General features: G+C 35.6%; 1 protein-coding gene across 9 annotated transcripts in view; it reads left to right on the forward strand.

Moving 5' to 3' along the window:
- PTPRT (protein tyrosine phosphatase receptor type T) overlaps positions 1-24,640 on the forward strand; it is a 1,282,972-nt gene that overhangs the window by 485,943 nt on the left and 772,389 nt on the right. For 8 of the 9 annotated variants that reach the window (XM_031953982.1, XM_031953984.1, XM_031953985.1 and 5 more), the window contains exons 3-4: positions 2,059-2,330; positions 20,231-20,312. In XM_031953982.1, coding sequence (XP_031809842.1) covers positions 2,059-2,330; positions 20,231-20,312 — 354 coding nt within the window. The remainder of the gene's footprint in view (positions 1-2,058; positions 2,331-20,230; positions 20,313-24,640) is intronic. The other variant, XM_031953989.1, reaches the window with a different exon arrangement.

The raw sequence follows: 24,640 nt of genomic DNA on the forward strand, positions 1-24,640 counted from the left end.
AAGCTTCTCTGTATTCATCTTGCTGGTCATTTCTTACAGAACAATAATATTCCATAACATTCATATACCACAATTTACCCAACCATTCTCCAATTGATGGGCATCCACTCAGTTTCCAGCTTCTAGCCACTACAAACAGGGCTGCCACAAACATTTTGGCACATACTGGTCCCTTTCCCTTCTTTAGTATCTCCTTGGGGTATAAGCCCAGTAGAAACACTGCTGGATCAAAGGGTATGCACAGTTTGATAACTTTTTGGGCATAATTCCAGATTTCTCTCCAGAATGGTTGGATTCGTTCACAGCTCCACCAACAATGTATCAGTGTCCCAGTTTTCCCACATCCCCTCCAACAATCATCATTATTTTTTCCTGTCATCTTAGCCAATCTGACAGGTGTGTAATGGTTGTAATGGTATCTCAGAGTTGTCTTAATTTGCATTTCTCTGATTAATAATGATTTGGAACATTCTTTTATATGAGTGGTAATGATTTCAATTTCATCATCTGAAAATTGTCTGTTCATATCCTTTGACCATTTATCAATTGGAGAATGGCTTGGTTTCTTATAAATTAGAGTCAGCTCTCTATATATTTTGGAAATGAGGCCTTTATCAGAACCTTTAACTGTGAAGATGTTTTCCCAGTTTGTTGCTTCCCTTCTAATCTTGTTTACATTAGTTTTGTTTGTACAGAAGCTTTTTAATTTTATGTAATCAAAATTTTCTATTTTGTGATCAATAATGGTCTCTAGTTCGTCTTTAGTCACAAATTTCTTCCTCTTCTACAAGTCTGAGAGAAAAACTATCCTATGTTCCTCCAATTTGTTTATAATCTCGTTCTTTATGTCTAAATCATGGACCCATTTTGATCTTATCTTGGTATACGGTGTTAAGTGTGGATCCATGCCTAATTTCTGCCATACTAATTTCCAGTTATCCCAGCAGTTTTTGTCAAATAATGAATTCTTATCCCAAAAGTTAGGATCTTTGGGTTTGTCAAACACTAAATTGCTATAGTTGACTATTCTGTCTTGGTATAAGGTGTTAAGTGTGGGTCCAATTTACAACTTATTTAAAATATCTATATTAAATTAAAATAATAGAGATGTGTTGTTTAATTCCATTTTCATTTTTATTTTCTTTTTCTTCCATTTTTAAAAGATTGCTTCCATTTGGCAAGCATTTATTAAATGCCTAATGGGTTCAAAACTTTTTGCTGGGTATTTGTGGAGAAAAATGATCCTTGCCTTCAGGAACTCAAAATCAATTGTATATTGGCATTAAAAAGTTTTCTGATATTATTTTAGACAATATCTGACCTCCAGTTTTCCAATTCTTTTTGGAGGCTAGATTTATGATTTCAGGCCGTGATTTCAGACCAACTATTTATATCAGTTTCATTTTCTGAACAGAGATACTAGTGACTGTTCTGCTACTCATGGTACAAGGAATTTTAACAGCCCTAGAATTTGTAAAGATGCTATAAGTGAAGGTATAAAATGCTATGTAAATCCATTATAATACCTTTAAATATTAGTGCAAAGGAGTATTTCATGTTTTCTATATTTCCATATTTGCTGGCTGCAGTGATTGCTAGGTGAGATGATCTAAAACCTAGTGTGTTTTTTTGGGGGGGGGCATAAAGCATTGTAATGTGAAGGCTTGCCTGCCCTAGTAATGTATACTTCAGTTCAAATAATAGAATTACATGTTGTGGGTGAGGGAACTCAAATGCCAAATTTTATCATGCACATGATGCTTTATTGATGATCTAAATGGCACCCCTAATTTTTCTAAGTAGTGGCTGATAACCCTAGAATTGAGTTTTCTTCTCTGAAATTTGTTAAACTTTCTGTTTCACATCTAACATGGCTTGTGACAGCATAACTAGATGATTAGTTCATTTTGTGAATACATTTGTTTATAGCTGGTTTTCAGTAGATTTTCTTTCTCTTTCTCTCCCATGGATCTCCTTTCCTTCCCTGTTTTCCTTCCTCTTGTCTTCCTTCTTTTCATCCCTCCCTCCTTTTTCCCTTTGCGTTTTGGTGGTCTCCAGGTTCCTTCATGATGGTGAACAGCTCTGGGCGGGCATCTGGACAAAAAGCTCACTTGCTTTTACCGACCTTGAAGGAGAATGATACGCACTGTGTCGATTTCCATTACTACTTATCTAGCAGAGACCGGTCCAGCCCTGGATCATTGAATGTTTATGTGAAAGTTAATGGAGGACCACAGGGTAACCCCATCTGGAACGTGTCAGGGATTGTGACAGAAGGCTGGGTGAAGGCGGAGCTGGCAATCAGCACCTTTTGGCCACATTTCTATCAGGTATCAATTATATTTATAATCCTTCTTTCTCTCTTTTTCCTGTCCCCTTATCCTTTTTCCCTTTTGTTTTTTCCTTCTTTCCTACAACTCATTTAAAAGCACACACAATATTAGAGCAGAAAAGGATCATAGAGATTATCTTGTACATTATCTTAATTTTACAGATGGGAAAACTGAGGCTTACAGAGAGAAGGGATTTGCTTAAATTCATGTAGGAAGTTGATGGCAGAGCTAAGTCTAGAATTCATATTTCCTCACTAACAGCTCACAGCACTTTTGATTATTTTCACTATCCATGGTTGCTTGGTTGCCTCAGTAGACTCTGTTTTTAGAAGTCTCAAGTATCTTGGTGTCCCGGTGAAATGAGACTGCCACTACAGAATTTGTTTTTCTGTCTATAAGTCTGCTTTTCTTTTCGCTCAGACCACATAAACATTTCAAGAATGTAGCCCAGAGAGTACCATGGAAGTCCTGGTATAAATATGAACCCTGAGGGATTATTATGCCCTTACAACATTACACATGCAATGTCTCCAGAAGAAGCTGTGATCATTTTCATGATGGAAAGTGAGTCTTAATTCCTTTCTGGAAGCTTACTTACAAGTTTGCATTCAGATAAAAGTGGGGACAATTTTATTTAATTCAGTTCAATAATTATCAAGTACTTGCTATGTGCAAAACACTCAGGGCAATTGTGAGGATCAAATGATATAATGTTTGTAAAAAGCATAGTACCTGACACATAGGCTAAGTGAGGGAAAGTAATTTGCCCAAGTTTGCATAGTTAGTGAATATTAGAGCTGATATATAAAAACATCACCACTACCATCATCCCTACCACTATTATCACTTCCATTAAAAGTCTACTACTACTACTACCACTACCACTACCACTACCACCACCACCACCACCACCACCACCACCACCACCACCACCATCACCACCAGTTCCTATGGTCTCATATCTAGCATTTTTCCATTACAGAACATTTTCTTTTAATTGTTAAATACAAAGAACCATCTAATCAAACTTCTTCAAAGGATAAAGTCTTTATAAAATATGCCTAACAAGATTTTAGCATCTTTTTGAATACCTGCCAAAATGGAGCACTCACTATTTCAAAAAACAGATCATTGGGTTTCTGGACAGCTCTCATTTTTAGAATGTTCCTAATTTGGGGGCAAGCCATGATTTTATTAGTGTAGGTCATTTAGAGTGAGAAACTCCCTGAACCAACAAAAACTGACACATATTTTGTAACTTATAGTCTTAGAGAATTATTTGAGGTATAAAGAGGTCAGTTGATTTTATCTTCATCAGCATGTGTCAGAAATGGGACTTCCTAGGCTTTCCTACTTTGAGACTAGTGCTCTCTTCACTATAAAATGCTATCTTGTTTATCACCAAACCAAAATTTGTCTCTCTGTTACTTTTATTCATTAGTACTTTGTCTTCCTTCTCCCCAGGTAAACAAGTCTTATTTTCTTGTAATATGATATTTGGACTGCTGATATTTGAAGTTAGTAGTATTCTCCCATAAAAATCTCTAGATAATATATTGAAGCTTTAGAATGATAATAATAAAAATGATACCATATTCAATTACCTAGTGCTTTCCAAAGTATATGGAATGTTATAATGGATAATAATACTTTAGATAAGGTAAGACTAGATCAATATACATTACCATAAGTTGGCAGTCTTTAAACGTGTTATTCCAATGAGCTTATACTTCTTAAAGCTTATAGGAGCAGTCAAATAAACAAAGAAAGACACTCAAAACCTGAAATCTAATTTTCATTTTTCTTGAGCTTTGCTCCTTCTAAGCATTTCTCCTAGACTCATAGTCCCTGCACCTTGAACAAACCTGTGCTTGAACAAACAACCTGGGCTTGAACAAACAGCCTGTGCTGTTTCTTGCCATGGGGAGCATGGGGGTAGCTTGGTGAAAGCAAATGGGAGACTGGTGTCTTCCACTTCTGAAACTCCTTAATGTTATAAGATCTTCCCCTGACAGCTCTCACCCACACAGTGTGCACACGGAAATTGTATTTAAACAGATTGCCTACATGGACCAGTACATCAACTTAGGTTTTGATCACACTGCTTGTTGAGTTCCTCCATTCATCGAAAATATGTTTATTGAATGTAAGCTGCTCCTCTCCCCTGCTAACCCACACTGGCATTCCAGTGATCAATAGGTCAGTGGACACTCACTCTCATTTTTCCACTTGTTTTTGTTAGAGTCTCATTTTGTCTCTTTCCTTTCTGCTTTCTGTAGTTAGAAGTACAGATGCATCTCCGACAACAATTCAGAAAATACATTATGTGCATGCACATACTACCAAATAAGGGACACAGAGAGAGAGAGAATGATATCTCTGTGGGATAAGAGAGAAGGGGAAAAAGAAGGCATAACTGGTTTGTGGCTTCCCCAGCTACTGAACCATAATCCTGCCATGTGCAGCTTAAGGAAGTAAATCAGGTTTAGGATTTCAGGGATTCCTTGCATTGGTTCGGGATGGTTTATGTATTCAGTTATTAAAGCTATATTTCAAACTCCTAAAATTGACTTTCAGCTCCATAACACTGCTGGAATTTCATTTGGCTTATTAGTGTGTTTTTCTGGCTGGACTAATTTAGCACAGGGCTGATAATTCCTGGCATTTTAAACATACCCTCCATGCAGTTGCCTGATTTAAGTAAAGCCATATCTTATTAAATGCTGGTTAAGCAGTGCTTTGGGCTTTGGGGCCAGTCCAGGTGATAGTCATTATATTTAACATTTTTAATGATTCTGAACTTGTCTTTCTCAAGATTTACCCACCCAAAAATACTTTATTAATTTTGCAGCCACCTGTCTCATCCTTCCTCACTTGCCCATTTTAAATGGCTTCTCACAGTACTGCCTATAATTGCTACAAGCACAGTAAAGGATGGGCTCACCTGTTTCTCATTAACAGCATCAGTTTGCTTTTTTCTTATCATACTGAATGGAAGTAACAAAATAGTGAAATATAGATTGTCCATCACTGTGGAAAGAAAGAGGTAGGCCATACATACCAAAGGAAAATCTGAATCACTTGCATTGTTTGATCAAGGAGAAGTTCTGGTTGATAAAGGGCCAACCCACAGATCTTCAAATGTGTCAGCTCAATTTATTTCAATTTCACAAACATGTATTAATCGGTATTTTCTTGTAAGACATTGTATTAAGTGCTGAGTTTCAGTGATCAAAATGGGACAGTTCCTGACCCCAAGGAACTTACATTTTATAAAGAATCAGATTGTTGCTGAGACCCAGTATCTTGGTTTAATAAAATATCAACCTTGAGGGAACTAAAAGGGATGCTCCCTGCAGATCATCTAGCCCATTGCTCTCATTTTACAGAGGTGGAAACAGGTCAAACCAGGTGAAGTGACTCAAGGTCAATAGGACAGAGACAGGATTTGAATGCAGCTTCTCTGCCTCCAAATGCAGTGTTTTTTCTGATTTCATGTTGTGCCTCAGTAAGAATCACAGAATCTTAGAGATGGAAGGGGCCACAAAGTTTTTGAGTCATATGATAATAGTAATTAACTTGCAGTCATAAGGCATTGCAAGGTCTCTGTCTCATTGTCTCACCAGAACCTTGTGACCATCCTATGAGGTCTATTATTTTGAGCCCTCTTTATCCCCATTGTGCAGATGAAAAAAACTGAGGCTCAGAGGTGCTACATGCCCACATAGCTAAAAAGTGTCTAGAACAGGATATGAAATAAAATCTTCCTGACTCCAAATCCTCCCCTACAATCCTAAAGTGTAAGATTAGAGTGAGCATTGGAGATCATTGGAGTATAAGGAAATTGGGTTGGGTGAGGTAAGTGTTTTGCTCAAGATGGCAATGTTGTTGCGTCTCTTCAATTTTATCAGACTCTGTAACCTCTTTGGGGAGTTTTTTTTTTTTTTCGCAAAGACACGGGTATGTTTTGCCATTTCCTTCTCTAGACCATTTTACAGATGAGGAAACTGAGGCAAAAAGGGTAAAAATGACTTGCCCAGAATTACACTGCTTGTAAATGTCTCAGGCCAGATTTGAACTCAGAAAGATGAAGCTTCCTGACTCCAGCCCCAGCACTCTGTGCACTATGTGTCACTTAGTGGTCCTAGGTTACATTAGAATCCAACTCAAGTCCTGAGTAACACTAACCCTCTTTCCAATTCACCTTGTAACAGAATTGTCTGTTCTTTGTTATGCTGATACTCCTAATATATGTCTATATGTGCTTTACAATACTTTAAAGGGATACATGTATTTTAAAATACTTTTATACCCATTATTTCATTGGACCTGTTATTATCTATTTAACAGATGAGGAAGTTGTCACCCAAATATATCAAGTGACCAGCTTGACATAAGCAAGCCCCTTATTAAGGATCAGCTGGAATTTTAATCCAAGTCTTATTGATTCCTTATTCAGAGTTCTTTCCATTACACTACTCTCATAATGCTGAATTAAAAGTTAAACTTTTCTCTTACTAGATTTAGAAGATGTAGGAAAATGAACTCAAGCTATTGGGATGTAGGTGGTACAGTGAGAAGAGCACAGAATATAGAGTAAGGAAGATCTGAGTATGAATTCTCCTTATGCACTTATTAGCTTTGTGACTTTGTCAATCAACAAACATTTTGTCTTCTGCATAGTATACACTTAAAAATGCTTGTTAATTAAGCAATTAATCTTTTTTTTCTGTTTCAATTTCCTTGAATACCAAATGAAGAGATGGTATTTGAAGGCTGTAAAGTCTCTTCTTGCTGTAAACATATGATCTTGTGTTCTTGGAGCATAAACTATGTGATTCTTCTTTTGCCACTTTTTACTTTTCACTCAAAGGAACAGTTTAACAAAACATCTGGTTAATTGAGGGTTTGGTTAGTTGAGATTTTTCACTTCTGGACACGACTTAATGATTGCCTTCAAGAAAGAATGCTGGATGGAGAAAACATGACATGACATGACATAATCTTAGTGTTGTATTGGTTGTCAAGACATGGCTTCTTATAAGTGTGTAGTTTTAAGGATGAATTTTTATTCCTCATGGAAGCTGTGCCTGGATGTTTCTAAATATCATGATAGAGGAAGGCAAAACACTGCAGAAAGGGGAGGGAAAGATAAATCAATTCGTTGTGGAATATGGTCCTTCCAAGGTACTAGAGGCTTTATCCTCTTGTGTCTCTTTGTGGACTGAAAGCAATATGTCATTCTTTCACAGAAATTTCATTTTGAAAATACTAAAGAGGCACAGCCAAATCCAGAAATCACAGAAGGAGATGAATCATTGAGAAACAAAATTTGGTTGCTAAGATCAGAGATAGTCCATCTCTGGACAATATATTATGTCCTATGAAGACATGTACATTGATAAGAGTCCATGACATATAAAGATTGGACAAAAAGGGGAGTGTTGAACTTGGAGAAAAAGATTCAGCAAATATATAATAACTAATTTTAAGTATATGAAGATCTGTCAGGTGGAAGAAGGGATTGGATTTGATCTGTCTGGCTTCAGAGGGAAGAATAAGAAGTTTTGGGTGCAAGTTATAAAGATGCATTTTTATCTTTGTCCCAGAATCTCCTTAATAATTAGGGCTATCTAAAAGTGGAATGGATTACCTTGGAAAGTAACCCTCACTAGAAGACTTCAAGTAGAGTCTAAATTCTGTGATTTCATGATATTTGCATAGACTGTGCGTACATACATGAATCCTATAATAAGCCTGAAAGTTGAAGATTTCTGAAATAGAAGGAGTTACTGGTCACTTCATAGTTAACATCTTTCTGAACAAGATTTCATAGTTTTCTTTTTATTCCTTTTGTTTTTATTTTTTTATTTATGGAGTAAACAAGCATTTCTATAATATAGCAAAATAAAATGATTCCAAATGAAATCTATTATGTGCAACATGCTATTTCTTTTAAATTGATCATGTAAATTTCTTTTTTCCTCCTTTTTCCCTTTCCCCCTTCTCTTCCCTCCATCTTAAAAATGCCTACCATAAAACACAAATAAGTAAAGTTGGAGAAAAAAATAACAGACTTCCCAAATTTTCTATATTTAAGATGTCAGGCATTAGAAAGTCAAAATGCAGTCCTGGGACTTTTGGAAGTCTACTAGTGGTTACTTGAAAAAAATCAAGTGTAGAAGTTCTTTCTATTCTGTTTATAAAAAAAAAAGTCATTTTCTATTATCTCTAGAAACTATCCCCAAGTAGTTCCCTTATTGGTAATGGATTACAATTAATTGGCTTGATGTTTTAATAAAAATGCCAAAGTTGCATTTCTGCTCTAGAGAATGGAAAGTAACAAAAGGAAGTCCATATACATCAATTGGCTATCATGTTTATAATTCCTTTTCTGATCTTTGGAAAATCAGGTGAAGGAAATTGAAAAGGAGAGGGTTTTTATTTCCTAAGCTGATAGCAATGGAAATCACAGTTGGTTAGAAAGCATTTGAGGGTCATAGTGATAGAAGAGGAAGAAAAAAACACCTAAAATTATAAACAATGGGCCAGATGTTTCCTCTGTATTTAGAACTGTTTCTAAGTTTCCCTTCAAATAAAGAACAAGGGAAGTAATAGTGTCAGGATTCTTTATTTTATTCAATAACTTAATAATATATATAGTTATAGGTATAGGCATAGATAGATTTAGATACAAATAGATAAATAAATTGCCCTTTAATGTAAATACTTCCTCATAATAATCCTATTAGGTAGATACTGCAAATATAATTTCTGCTTTACAAATAAGGAAAATGAGGCATAGAGAAGTTAAAACAACTTGCTCTAGATCACAGTTATCAAGAGTCAGATCAATCGTTTGAGTCTAGATTTTTTGACTCAACGTTCAGTATTCTTTAACTGTATTACATCATTCCCCATCAGATCATATCTAGAAATCTCAGATCTAGAGGCCTGTTTTTGGAAAGTATCTTGGCAAGCTAATATTCATTTGAAGAAAGGTGGCCATAATGGTGAAAAAAATTGAGATTGTCATTGGTGGCTAAGATAAAGGACCGAGAATAAAGAAGACTCGGGGAACTATTAGTGCACACTTGTCTTCTAACATGTGAGGGCTTGTTTTGTGGATGAAAGGTTACATGATCAATTTGGTCTTGGATGGCTGAACCAGAGCCAAATTTTAGTAAATTTATAGGATGGTGGATCTTAGTTCAGTCTAAGAACTTGAGTTTTTGAACCTTATTTCATTCAGAATTACACACAGTCATTAGAAATATCCAGCAATAGAGCTGGCTCCCCAAGGAAGTAATTAGTTGACTTTTTGTCTTCAAATTGAGACAGGATAACCATTTATCAAACTTGTCATAAGAGATTCCATTTTTTCAGATAGGGGTTGGACTAGATGTTGTCTAAGGTCCCTTCAAATTTTGAATGTTATTTAATTCTGTATTCCTTTGCCTTTTTAGAAGTACTCAGAGAATGGCTTTCCTCTCAATGCAGAGAGATGAGGATTGTTATAATTTGAAAGCTGGTCATACACTGAAAACCTTTTGCTCTATGTCTGGGAGTCCTCTCTTCCTATTTTCACCTGTACAATCCCTACCCATCCTTTAAAGCCCAAATCATAGGTCGTCTTCTTCTGGCAAGTTTTCCTGGATCCCTTTGGTCACTAGTGTTCCTGACCTCAATACCACTTTGTTCTGTAACTCTCATATGTGTTTGTAACATAATATTATGAATACTAATACTCTGTGTTGGTGTTTTAATCCCCCAAAAGAGTATAATCTCTAACAACAGAAATTCTTATTTAAACTTTGGAGGACCTCTTGGCATCTAGCATAAAGCCGTGTAGGTATTTGATGAGTGCTGAATGACAAAATGTAAATACTCATAGTCAGTTTTCAAAAGTATGGTAGGAACTAGAATCTTAAAAGTGTTGCTCAGTCGAAATTGAAGTCATCATAAAATCAGTTAGAAGAGGTCTTTGAGGTCATTAAAGCCAAATTCTTAATTTTTCAGGTGAGGGAAAAGGTTCAGTCAAGTTAAACGATTTGCCCAAATTCACATACAGGTGAGTTGAATTTGAACCCAGCTTCTCAAACTCTAAATCCAGTGCTCATTCTGCTGTATCATTTTTCTGTTACTTGTCTTGATTAGCTTTCATTATTTTCATGTGACCTACAAAGGTATGTTATATCATTACTTTTTGATTGAGAAGTCACCTGTATTTGCTATGTGGTTTCAAACCTTTGAAGCTCATTCAAAATCACAAGCAAACATTTCTTGTCATTATGCCTAACCAACTTCAAGCTTTCATCAGCTCTTGCCCAAATTATTATATTAGCTTCAAGTTTCTCTTGAATACAGTCCACACTCTATTAAAAAAATAATTTTCCTAAAGCATAGAACTGGCTTGTCCCAACCCTGAACTCTGTTGTCTTTTTATGATATCCATGATCAAATATTTGTTATTGTTCACTTATATCTGGCTTTTTTTTTAACCTATCAAAGTTTTTTTTAAACTTTCTTCAAAGTATTTTCACAGCTAGTATATTATTATCTCATTATCTTGTGTCCCCCATAAAACTGGGATGCTAAGAGAATCTAGTTTTTCAGGGAGATAGTATTTGTGAACAAAGAATATTTTGTGTATGTCAAATACTACAACATAATTATTATGTCCCTCCTCTGTCTTAAGGTGCAGGACCTTGACTATCTCATCGGCCCTAAAGCTTCAAAGCACACATTTTTAAAATTACCTAGATTTTACTTTGTTTTCTTTTAATCTTATGGGAAATAGATGTTTTCTATTTAAAATTTGTAGAAGGATTGGAGAAATTGGCAGTTAGGCATTGTTTCAGACTAAAGCTCTCAGGAGAGCTGCTATTTTCAGTTCCGATTCACATCAGGCTTCTTATATCCATTCATTTCTTCAGACCTTGCCTGCATCTTCTTCCCTACTCTATACATTTACAGTTTACTCTTTCCATGAAGCATTCTGATTGAAAGGCAATATGCTTCAGAACCAGGAATGATGAGATTCACAGCAGGAGATCATGAAAAAGTTGAAAGGCAACAACCAAAAGTGAATAGATAGCCAATGCCTCCACAGTTGGAGAATCTGGAATCAGGTACTGGATCTGACCCTTTCTGGGCAAGTCCTTTCTCTTTGAGATGCATAGATAATCCTTTAAAAAACAAAATTAATTTAGTATTTTATTGTCTCCAGCAAAAATAATATTTGAACATTTGTTTTTAAAATTCAATGAGAAGGCAAGCAATTAGATATAGGTTGTACATTTGTAGTTATGAAAAACATTTTCATATTAGTCATATTGTAAAAGAAAACAGACAAAAAGACCCCAAGAAAAATAAAGTAAGAAAAGTATGTTTCAACCTGTATTGAGACATTATTAGTTCTTTCTGTGGGGATAGATCGGAATTTTCATCTTAAGTCCTTCAGGTTGTCTTGGATCATTAAGAATATTAGAGAAATCATTCATAGCTGATCATCTTACAATATTGCTACTGTTTGCATATAGTATATTTCACTTTACATCAGCTCAGGGAAGTCTTTCCAGGTTTTTCTTAGAGTATCCTGCTCATCATTTCTTACAGCATAAAAGCATTTCATCATAATTACATCGAGTAATTTGTTCATCCATTCCCCAACTGATGAGTATTTCTTCAGTTTCCAATTGTTTGCTGGCAGAAAAGACCTGTTACAATTTTTTTCCTTTTCTTTTAAAAAAAATCCATTTTGGGATACAAAACTAGTAGTGGTATTACTAGGTCAAGGGGCACTCATAGTTTTATAGCCTTTGGGAATAGTTCCAAATTGCTCTACAGAATGGTTGAATCAGTTGAATCAACTCCACTAACATTGCATCATTTTCCTTTTGTTATATTAATTAGCCAACCTAATAGCTATGAATTGTTTTAATTTGCATTTTTCAATCAATAGAGTATTTTTTTCATGTGAAAACTGTCCATATCTTTTGATCATTTATCAATTGGTGAATGCTCTTATTTTTGTAAATTTGACTCAGTTCTCTATATTTGTGAGAAATAGGGACTTTATCAGAAAAACTTGCTTCAAAAATTTTTGTCAATTACACTTCCATCCTTCCTATTCCCCCCCCACACCCATTTATTCTATTCTTTCCCTCCTTTCTCCCTGTTCCTCCTCAAAAGTGTTTTGCTTCTGACTACTCCTTTTCCCAATCTGCCCTCTTTTCCATCACCCTCCCCTCTTCTTGTATGCCATTTCTCTCCTACTTTCCTGTAGGGTAAGGTATTTCTATACCCAGTTGAATGTGTATGTTATTCTCTCTCTTAGTCATTTCTCATAAGAGTAAGGTTCATTTACTCCTCCCACCTCCCCCATTTCCCACTTCATTCATTGTAAAAACTTTTTCATGGCATAATTTACCCCATTCTACTCTCTTTTCCTTTTCTCCCAATACATTCCTCTTACTCCTTATTTTATTTAAAAAAAATAACATCCCTACATATTCAGCTCACATCTGTGCCCTCTATCTATTTATCTCTGTCTGCCTGTCTATCTATCTATATTCCTTTTAAAAAACCCTAATAATGAGAAAGTTCTTATGTTACAGTTATCATCCTCATGTAGGGACGTAAACAGTTTAATCTTATCTTGTTCCTTATGATTTCCTTTTCCTGTTTACCTTTTTTTGTGTTTCTCTTGAGTCTTGTATTTAAAAGTAAAAATCTTTTTATTGCCTCTGGTCTTTTTTTTTTTTTTTTTTTTTTATCAAGAATGCTTGAAAGTTTTCTATTTCATTGAATATCCATTTTTTTCCTCTGAACAGAGTATATTCAATTTTGCAGGTTAGGTAATTCTTGATTTTAATCCTGGCTCCTTTTCCTCTGGAACATCATATTTCAAGCTCTCTGATTCTTTAATGTAAAAGCTGCTAAATTTAGTGTTATCTTGATTATGGCTTCTTGATCCTTGAATTGTTTCTGGCTGCTTGCAATATTCTCTCTTTGATCTGGAAGCTCTGGAATTTGACTATAATATTCCTGACAGTTTTCATTTTGGGATCTCTTCTGAGAGAAGATCTGTGGATTCTTTCAATTTCTATCTTGATCTCTTATTCTAGAATATCAGGGCAATTGTCTTTTTAAATCGTTTTTTATAATTTCTTAAAAGATGACATTCAGGCTCTATGATTTTCTGTTAACCTAGTAATTTTAAAATTATCTTTCCAGGATCTATTTTCCAGATTAGTTGTTTTTCCAATGAGGTATTTCAAATTGTCTTCTATTTTTTTCATTCTTTTGGTTTTGTTTTATTGTTTTTTGATTTCTTATAAAATCATTAATTTCTATTTACCCAATTCCATTTTTAAGGACTTATTTTCTTCTGTGAGCTTTTGTACCTCCTTTTCTATTTGACTAATTTTACTTTTTAAGGAGTTTTTTCTAAAGTGAATTTTTGTGCCTTTTTTTCCTGTTTGGCCAATTCTTCTTTTTAAGGAATTCTTCCCCTCTCATTGGCCTTTTCAAAACTTATTTTTATGTATTATTTTATTTTCTATTTTTTATTTCTTCTTTACCAAGCTGTTGACTCCCTTTTTTCATGATTTTCTTGCATCATTCTCATTTCCCTTCCCAATTTTTCTTTTACCTCTCTTCCTACGTTTTCAAAATCCTCTTTGAGCTCTTCATTCATGTTTTCCTTGGAATTTTGAATGTAGAAACTTTGATTTTGTTACCTTCTTCTGGTTGTGTGTTTTGATTTTCCTTGTTACTATAATAACTTTATATTGTCAGAAAAAAATTTCAATTGTTTACTTATTTTCCCAGTCTATTTCTTGATTTTTAGCTCTTTGCTAAAAATGGTGATCTATTTCTAGGGAGAAGCCAACCTCAGGGTTTGGGGCAGTTATTTTCAGAGATATTCAAGAGGTCTATAAATTTTCACTTCTTCAAAGAAGTTATTATCTAAGGATCTAGGGATTTTCTGGCCTATGCTCTGGTCTACAAGTGACCACAAGCATTCTTTTCTACTCTGGAACTATGACAAGGGTCTCTGCTTCACAAATTCTGGCGTCTAATCTACCTCACCTTGGGATTACTTCCCAGGACTGTGACCAGAGAACGAGTATAGGTAAAGCAACAGTCCTTCCTCATTGTCAGCAGAGAGATCCCTGTTATCTTCTTTTGATCTTCTTTTGCTTGTCCCCTTTACCATGTGTGGCTGAGAATTTTGGAATCAGATATTGTTGCTCTTAATTCATTGACTCCCAAGACCTTCTCCTGGCTTGCTGCAACTGCGGCTGTGTTTGATGCAGTCTGTGCTACACTATGCTTCACTCTTACCCAGATGTGGCCAGACCTTTCCTGCCAACCTTCTTTCTAAATTGTTTTTAGCTATAAAATTATTTCACCCCATCCTTTTGTGGGTTCTGCTACTTTAGGAATTGTTTTATGGCATTATTAAAATGTTTTCAGAAGGTTTTGGAGTGTTTTGCCATTTCCTTCTCTAACTCAGTTTATAGATGAGGAAATGGAGGCAAACAGGGTCAAGGGAGTTGACCAGGATCACATAGCTAGTGTCTGAGGCCATATTTGAACACAGGAAGATGAATCTTCCCAATTCTACCCACAGGGTTCTATTTACTATGACACCTAATTACCTTCAACAATCAACTATAAAATTTTCCTTTTGTCATATAAAGCCTTTTACAACTTGATTGCTTCCTAGTTTTTCCAGTTTTCTTATACTTTACCTCATTTCATATAATTTAAAATTCAGCCAGCTTGAATTATTTATAATTTCTCTCATATGACATCTCATCTCCTGTCTCAGTACTTTTGCTCTGATTCTCACACTTTTAGGTGTTCTCTCTTTTGGTTTCTACCTCTTAACTTTTCAGGCTTCCTCCAAAATTAGCTTAGATCCCCCTTCTTCAGGCATCCTCTCACAGATCCCCTTTCTTCAGCTGTTAGCACCTCCCACTTGAGATTCCATCTCATCTTCTCTGTTGGTATTTTCTATGTATTAATTATTTACCTGTTGTCTCCTCAATTAAAATATGAACTCCTTAGAGACAGCAGCTGTTTTTGCTTTTCTCTCTACTTCCAGTGTTTAGCACAGAGGCTGGCTCATTGTAAATACTTTATAATTCATTTTTAACTCATTGACAAGCAAGAAATATAGGACCATCTTCCATTATTAGATGTGCAATTTATTTTTTAAGTTATTTTTTTATTTTTTAAATTAATACCTAAATAAATTAATATTAAATAGAAAATAAGAAAAAAAAAACACTGTCATGTACACAATCAAAACATGAGAGAGGATTCAGTTTAAAGCAATAAATTTCCATTTCAAGAAAATCTGTATAATAAATACTACACAATCTTTTCAAAGCTATTCATCTTTTTTTTTTTTTTTTTTTTTTTTTTTTTTTTGCTTCGTTGTAAATTTTCTTTTGTTCCTTGTGGTCTACTTTTTACTTTGTCTCTTTCCTTCTCCTCTCAAAAGAAGGAAATGTTTAATGTGCTCTCAGTTTCCTTTTATGGGTAAATTCATTCCATTCAAATTCTAAACTATAAATACTTAAATATTTTCCTCCTTCCTATTTTCCTCACTATTGTTCTCACCCTATTTCTATTCTCCTTTTTAAAAATAATAATAGCTTTTTATTTTCAAAATATAGGCATAGTTTTCAACATTCACCCTTGAAAAATCTTATTCCAGATTTTTTCCTTCCCTTCCCTCACTCCTTCCCCTAGACAGCAAGTAATCCAATATATATTAAACATGTACAATTCTTCTATACCTGTTTCCATATTTATCATGCTACATAAGAAAAATACAACCAAAAAGGAAAAAAGTGTTCCTCTTTACTTATTTGTTTTACTTTTTTTTTTGTTTTTACTTTTACCAGCTACCTTGCTCTTTTATTCCTTATCTCCCTCCAGGAACCCTTATCCCATTCTTCCCTATAATCTTGCCCTCTTGTTTCTTTCTGAATTTAGAAAACTTTTATACCCATTTTATTTGTGAGTAGGGTTCCACAACTATCAGTCCCTTCCCTCATTTAATTCCTCTGTATTAATTCCTCTTCCTATTGCTTATCATTTGTATGGGATAATTATATTTTACCTTTTCTTATACTGTTTTACTTTTTAGAATCACATCATAGCTCTATCCCAGTCTTTTTTTTTTTTTTTTTTTTTAAGTTCTGGTCTATTTGTAAGAAAACCCTGAAAGTCTATCAATTCATTCAATGTACTTTTTCATTCAGGATAGTACTTTGCCAGGTGTGATATTTTTGGTTGCAACCCCACTTTTTTTGCTCTTTGAAATATAGTGTTCCAAAACCCTTGCTCTTTTAGTATAGCTGCTGCTAGGTGTTATATAATTTTAGTGACGGCTCCACCATATTTGAAGTTTTTTTTCATTGTTGTTTATTATATTTTCTCCTTAACTAGAAGTTTCAGAATTTTGTCATGATATTCCTGTAGGTTTTCAGCCTAGGATCTCTTTAGATGATGATTGGTGAATTTTTTTTCTATTTCTACTTTCCCCTTTTGTTCTAAAGTTTCAGGACACTTTTCTTTATTTCCTGTATTATTATATTGAGATTCTTTTTTTTATCTTGGCTTTCAGATATTTCTATTTTCTTTATGTTTTCTCTTCTTGATTTGTTCTCTAGATAAGTTGTTTTTCTAAGGTTTCACTTTTTCTTCTTTTTCTTTTGTTTTATTATTTCTTGGTCTCATAATATTATTGGCTTCCCTTACCCAATTATAGTCGTTAAGGAGTTGTTTTCTTCTTTAAGATTCTAAATTTTCTTTTCCAGTTGGTTGACTTTCTTTTTATAATTTTCTTGCTTTTCTTGGATTGTTCTTATTAAAAAAATTTCCCCTTCAATCTCTTTTATTTGATTTTTATTAATTTAAAAAAAATTAGAGGCAATTGGGGTTAAGTGACTTGCCCAGAGTCACACAGCTAGGAAATGTTAAGTGCCTGAGACCAGAATTGAATTCAGGTCCGCCTGACTTCAGGGCTGGTGCTTTATCCACTATGCCACCTCACTGCCCCTCTTATTTGATTTTTAAAATTCTTTTTGGTCAGATGGCCATTTGATATTACTTTAGGGATAGGAGGGACTTTTTTTTTTTTTTTTTTTTTTTTTTGCTCCAAAATTCTCTTCTGAAGATGAAGCCTGGTTTTTTCATAGTAACTATGTGTGGGTGGGCTCTTTCCCCTTTGCCTGCTCATTTGAAAACAAAGTTTAGCACCTTGTTATTATAATCACTTCTAGACCTGGCTCATGAGGGATGATGTCTTTGGCCTCAGATCCTTCTTACTTTTATTTATTTGTTTGTTTGACCTTTGTCCTAGGCCCAAGCATTGTACTGCTTTCCTCCTCCAAGTTACCTTGGAGAGCCTCTTCTAGCTCTACTTTCCTGAAAGTATCCCCAGCCAGCAACCTCCCCCTCCCCACTGATTTTGCATTCATCAGGTATGTGCTGGTTCCTTCTCACCCAGCACTGCATTTTTGTAGTAGTGGGGCTTAGTGTCCTTTATTCTCAGAAATTTCACCAATTTTCTCTCACTCAGATGCCACATTGTCCAGGAGGTGAAAATTCCTGTGTCTGATTCTGAGCCTACCTCCTAATCCAACTATCAAGGCTTGTTCCTAGTTATTTCAGAGGAGATAGCTTGGAGGTGTTTACACTTCATTCAGGCTGAACCTTGGTCTTGGGGTCTTTCTTAGGAACTATTCTGATCTTCTCAGGAGAACCACTATTCTTCTCCAACTCTTCTTTATTTCTGCCACTATACATTCACTCCAAGGTGCTTTTTTCTCTTGTTTGTAGAGGAAATCTAGAGAACCTGGAGTTTTCTAACTTAATCCTACATCTTCCCAGAATCTTTTCCAAATGTGCAATTCAGTAATGCACTTCTGAGACAAGAGTCAAAAATGGAAAACCTAATAATGCCAAAAGGAAAAATCTTTCTACTTATAGCACGGAGATATAGGTAGCAGTGTCTTCATGGCTGGGGGTATATTCTCCTGATAAGGGTACAATTTATGACATATCGACTTCAGATTGTTCTATTTTGCCATACCAATGAGAAATTCTGAGGTAAATCATTTAGTTTATGTCCTACTAAGTTAGATACAACTTAGACCCACAGATACTTTGTCCTTGCTTCTCTCTAGTATTTAGGGGAATATGCACTGGAATAGAAAGTAGAAAACTTCTCTCTTTGTCTTTCTCTGTTTGTCTCTAACTCTGTTTGTCTCTGTCTGTCTCTCAGTCCCTCACTTGCACTCTCTCTCACTATCTCTGTCTCTCCCTCCCTTTCTTTTCTTCCTTCTTTCCCACTCTCCCTTTTTCTCTCCCTCCTTCTCCTCTTCTTCTTCTCCATCTTTTTCTCTCTTTTTTCCCTCCCTCCCCCACTGCATCCCTTTTCTCTCCCTTTCTCTCTTTCTCCCTTCTTCCCTTCTTCTTCCCTCTCTTTCCTTCTCTCTTTCTCCCTCTATCTCTTTCCTTCCCTCTTTTCCTCTCTGTCTTTCCTCTCTCTCCACCCCCATTTCTCTTCCACTCTCTCTCTCCCTCCTGTCCCCTCTCTCTTTCTCTCTCCTGTTTGCTCTTTTGCTTGCATGTTCTTGCTCTTTCTTCCCATATAATTTTGGACAACTAACTTCCCCCCTCTTTGGACCTCAGGTTCTTTAAGTTGAGGGGAATGGACTACATAGTATTTTAGCTCTTTTCTAATTTTTCTTAATTGTTCTAAGTCAGTAATTCTGTGTTGGCAGCTTACAGTTGGTTTTATGTGATTTTTCACTTCAGGGAAGATATATCTTATTTAGGTAGGATTTGTGAATCTGAGGAGTTTTCTTTCTAACATGTTAAAGTGCCCCTTTGTCATTGACCTTTGGCATATAGGGCAAAAGCAAGTCAAGTACAGAGTTTGTTTCCCAACCTTGCCTCTTCAATCTTAAGCAAATCATTTGAATGTTTGTAGACTTCAATATTCTCTTCTATAAAATGGGGGTCTTGGTTGAGATGCCCTGAAGTGTCTTTCTGCCTCTGATGCACTTAGGACCCTATGACAAGGACAGTTTCTATTCCATTAAAGCAAATTAGATATTAAATTCTTGCTGTATGAAAGGCACTCTTCAGGTACTGAGAATTCAAAAACATAACTATGAAAAATCTCTGACCTTTAAGAAGGCTAATCACTTGAGTTCTCTTTTAGCCTGAAGACTCATTTTGAAAGGCAGCTTTTCCTTCTAGAAATATAGTCAAGTTGGATTTTAGGAAATAAGTCTTCTGGAGGCTTCATGTGAACCACCATGAAGGCTCAAGACTCATGGTTTGACTTAGCTTTTTCATTTAGACAAAATATCTCTGCAATCACTGTTAGGGTAGATGATACTTTTTCAGTGTTCATTCTGATCAGCAGAGTTTACTTTTTCTGCCTGAGAAAATCCAAGACAAAATCTGGGGTTTGTGATCAAGTCCCTATATCTAATCATACCATAATCTCTCTGCTTGGTTGTTATAACTAATCTGAATACTAGAAAAACTCAAAAAAAGTTAATAGAATAGAAGAAAGTAATATTCACTAGCAAGTTTGTTGTAAATAGGTTCACATCCATACTAGCTGTGTGACTTTGGAAATGTCACTTACTCCCTTCAGACAGCTGAGATGCTAAATTACAAATGAGTTGTCAGTCTGCATTGGTGTATGGAGTTTCTATAAAAGACATAAGAAATAATAAGTCTCGACCTAAAAAAAAGAGAAAAAAGTTGTAGAGGCATGGGGGAAGGAGTAACCCTATATGATTGCCCACTGCTGTTTATGAGAACATGTTTTTTTTTCCTGTATCTTTCAGGTTATATTTGAGTCTGTGTCTTTGAAAGGTCATCCTGGCTACATAGCAGTGGACGAAGTTCGAGTCCTTGCTCATCCGTGTCGTAAGTACCTTGATCCAATAGCAAGAATCCTAGCTCTAACATTCATACCTTTCCAATCATAGCTAAATCAGTTAACTTCTCTGGGTCTCAGTTTCCTTGTCTGCAGAACTGAGTTTGGTTGGAATGGATAACCTTTTTCCAGCTGGGTGTCTATGACCCTGTAGTTTTTCATTTTCATGATAACATGGGCTAAATTTCACATGAACCAGTTCAGCTGGTCTCCCAATCACCTAGTTTACAAACATTTAAAAAAATTCTTTTCTTCTTTATTCTTTGAAAATACTTCTGTACCCAAGGCAATCAACCCAAAATAAGTCCCTCATTTTGCTAGGCTGTGCAATAGGCAAGCCCTATATGAATCTGCAGATAGTGCCAAAACATCTCCATTCAAATCTGACTCCATTATTAAGGGAATAGAAAACCCTGATTGTTTATTAGTGTGATTCAGAGCACTGAAGTAGAAGAATTAAAGGGCTCTGGATAGAATCACAAATAATTGTTTCAGAAAGAGAAAAAATTCCCCACCAAAAACACTTAGGGAATGAACTGGATGTTCACTCACAGGGAAAAGGAACCTTGAGCTATTAATTCTTGGAAAATAATTTTAAATCTACTCATCAGTTCATTGGAGGCATTCTGAAAGATGTGTAAGATGTGTCATCATTGACTCTTATTATAGAGGGTTAATGCTCTCTGTTCATCCTGTTTGTATTTCATACAATTCTGTTCCAGTTATTGGTTTCTCGCCTGGCATTTGAATGGATCCTAGCAGTGCCCTACAGGCTAGGGACTTTTATGTATCTGTGAAAGACGATTCTATAGGATCAGGGACATATGCTATGTTCACTATATGTCTGTGCCATGCTGCAAGTATCTGCCACATTTCATGTCTGTTTTCTAGGATCTCCTTGTATTCTTCCTTTACCCCACAAAAGCCCTTATGTAATAATGAACAGAAGCAAATTCCGTATTGCTGTGATTTGCCGGTGATCGGCTTGAACCTCTCTGTGGGAATGAATCTTAGACATAGCCAGGGCAACAGTAGTGTGAAGTCTGAGTACCAAGTACTACTAATGGCTTTCTCCTAATAGAATAGGAGGTCTGGAACAGTTTCTTTTTGTTTTTGTAAGCATGGTGCCATATGCTTACTGGATGACATTGTAGATGATTAGCTATTTAGTTGATGATTGATAAAACATCTTTAATAGATATTTAGTAGTGGTCAGTAAATGCTTATTGAAATAAGTTTAATCAGTTTTTTTTTCTAGTTCAGGGGTTCTTAACCAGAGATCTAAGAGGTTCAAAAGGATTTCAAGAGAGAACTTGGAAGGGAAAAATTACATCTTTATTTCATTACATTGACTTCCTTTGTAATCCTGTGATTTTAATTTTGTGCATTTTCAAACTCATTTTGAGGAGTTTGTAGGTTTCATCAGCTTTTTAAAGTGGCCCAGCACACACAAGGCTAAGAGTAGATTCAGTAGCTATAATAGATGCCTTCTCCCCTCTGAGAAAGGTCAATGATAGAATGCTGACCTGAGGGGTAGGTAGAATCAATACTTTGGCAAAGTAAGTGTGCAATTGACCTTAACGAGAATCTCAGCTTCCTTTCCAGTGGTAAAGAACTGGATTCCATAGTAGTGGAATGATCATGAGGCAGTTGCCCTGCAAATAGGTTATGAGCTGTAACTAGGGAAAACATGATTTTATCTGAGTGCCTGTATAATGCAAAGCCACCTCATTAAAGTACCACTTAGGCTTACACATAAAATTCAGAAAAATGAAAGGCTACTATGATGGTGCCTGCAATTTTCATACCTTTTGACAAAACAATAGAAACCTAAAATGGAAACCTTGATAATATATCTATAGTAGTACCTGAACTCCTCCAATTGAAATCCCTTCCTGAGATTTAGAATAAGGGGTTTGTGTCCAGTATAAACCTAAGTATCCTCCTATACCTTTATGGGATTTCCTTGTTGAAGGTTGGGGAGAGGAGCTATTAAAACAAGCTTGCTATACACTGATATTGCTCCCTCCTGGAATTTGTGATGCTACTAGTAAGCAGAGACTGAGCTCTCTGTCTTCCTACAGCCAATTCTATAATGAATTCAAAGAGATTACAGTGCTTGGAGAACAGTAGAAATAAGAAGTAGTACTTCAATAATTCACCAAACCTGCAGATTCTCAAGTTCTGAGAGCCATGAAACCCTTGAGAAAAATGGAAAAGGGATTTTCTCCTTTCTCTTTTACCCCCTTTTTTGTCTTTTTCCTTTCTTGCTCATCTACAAATAAAATTCTTTTATATGGCAAACAATCTAGAGAAAACTTGACCTTGGACAGAAATTATACCTGCTGAATTTCAATGAAACATGAACAGCATTGAGAAAAACAAATCTGTTGTTGCAAATGAGGGCATATCACAAATGGGAGAATGCATCCTAGATGCATTGCAAGCTGGAAGGACTGTGCCAATAGGACAACAAAACTTAAATGTGTAGGCCAATTTCAGTGATGCTGACAGTCAGTCTCAGTGGACTGTGGTTAGGATCCCAAATTGCTTGGGAAATAAAATTATGTCTGTATATTATTTTGCTCTGAGTGGATATTGGTTTCCACCCATCTTCTTCAACTTTCCAACACAAAAATTCTTGCTCTCTCATTCTTTGTCTCTGTCTCTGTATTTTTCTCTCTATCTCCATACCCCTCTCCATAGGCGTACATATACATTCGCCCTTTCTCTCTCTGTTACAAACACTTCCCCCCGCCCCCCCACCCTGTCTCTGTCAGTCTGTCTCTATTTGTCTGTTTCTCAGCCATACACATGCACACACATTCTTACACTTAATATTAATGCACAAATTAGAAACTTCTCTCATGGGCTGTTAAATATTTAAATGTATTGAGAACTTTTTATTTTCCTCACGTTCCCAGACCTTTTAATTTCCCATTTCTGATCTTCAGAGCTATTTCTCTATTAAGATATGCCAAGACTTTATCAATAAGTGCTTCTGTTAAATATTCCCAAAGTTACATGGCCTTTAGTGGCCCAGTCACCCCATGTCCTGTATTGATTGGTGCTAAGGTTAATAGCATTATGCTTTTGCCTCATATTTTAAAAAAAGTAACCAAGAGACAGATGTGATACTTAAAACCACAGCAGACAAAATGATTTTCTCTTATAAACTCAAACCTTTCGCTTATATTTTATAGACCATTTAACATTTTCATGTAGCCCTATGTGTATCGTAACTCTGGTTGCCCTCTGAGGGTTGTCATTTCTCAGCTTTAACTATTAAAAACAGGGCTGCATCAGTAATAACCACTGGGTAAATGTCAGAGAAGTTTTCTTCACAGTTTCACCATTTCCATCTTTTCACTGACTTTTAGGCGCTTCCTTATTTTTTTATTTTCTATCACATTATCTTGGTAAATTTCCTATTGTTCCATGAACTGGTAGGACTTTTGCTAAACAAGTCTCTTTTTTCAATTTTATTTCATTACCTGCTGGGTGCTGACAAGTCCAGAGAGCAAGATAAAGGGCAGAATGATATGTCTTCAAATGCTGTACTGATGTTTGTAGAGTGAGTTTAAAATGTCACTCACTTTGGGGCATTTTGCCCCAAATGTGCAGTAAGCATTGGTCAGCCTCATTCATAGGAGCCACTGCAAGGTAAAATTCCAGTGACTTAGAGAATAACAGGATATACAGGTTGGGAGGACAATTACGAGGCTTAAATTGACAGTCTACTGAAGTCCTGAGGGATTATCTTTATTGTAATAGTTGCCTAATTGTTATAGATTATCTAAAGGACCCATACCCAATGTATAGGCTGGTTATGCTTCTCATTTTGTTATATTATGTTATAATACTTATTGACAAGTTTTGCATTATTGACTTGAAATTCTTTGGTACTACAGTAACAAGGATTTGATTAGGAAATGTGGAAAATATTTCAGTAGAATTTTTTTTTTTTGGTATATAAAAAAGCATTCTCCAGTTCATCAACATTATGTGACTTTTAGGGTCTCTGAATTTTCAGATTACTAACATATCCATCAACATGGCAGCATTTGCGGTTTGGCTGCACCCCTGTCTTCTGAGGGGATGATAAAGGGTATCTTAGTGTAATTTTGAGCCGTTAAAGTTTAAAATTTTAAGCTATTAAAACTGAACTAGGATCTTTGTGACGTCCTGTATATGTCAACAGTGAATAAGTAGATTTAGGACTGTTTTTATTCTGCTGAGGGGATTCATTAATGGGTTGTCCCACCTTCATCAAAATTCCAACCTAAATTATAGGACCTTTGTTGTTCTTGGGGTAGAG

This window comes from Sarcophilus harrisii, chromosome 2 (assembly GCF_902635505.1).
Source record: "Sarcophilus harrisii chromosome 2, mSarHar1.11, whole genome shotgun sequence".
Lineage (NCBI taxonomy): Eukaryota > Metazoa > Chordata > Mammalia > Dasyuromorphia > Dasyuridae > Sarcophilus > Sarcophilus harrisii.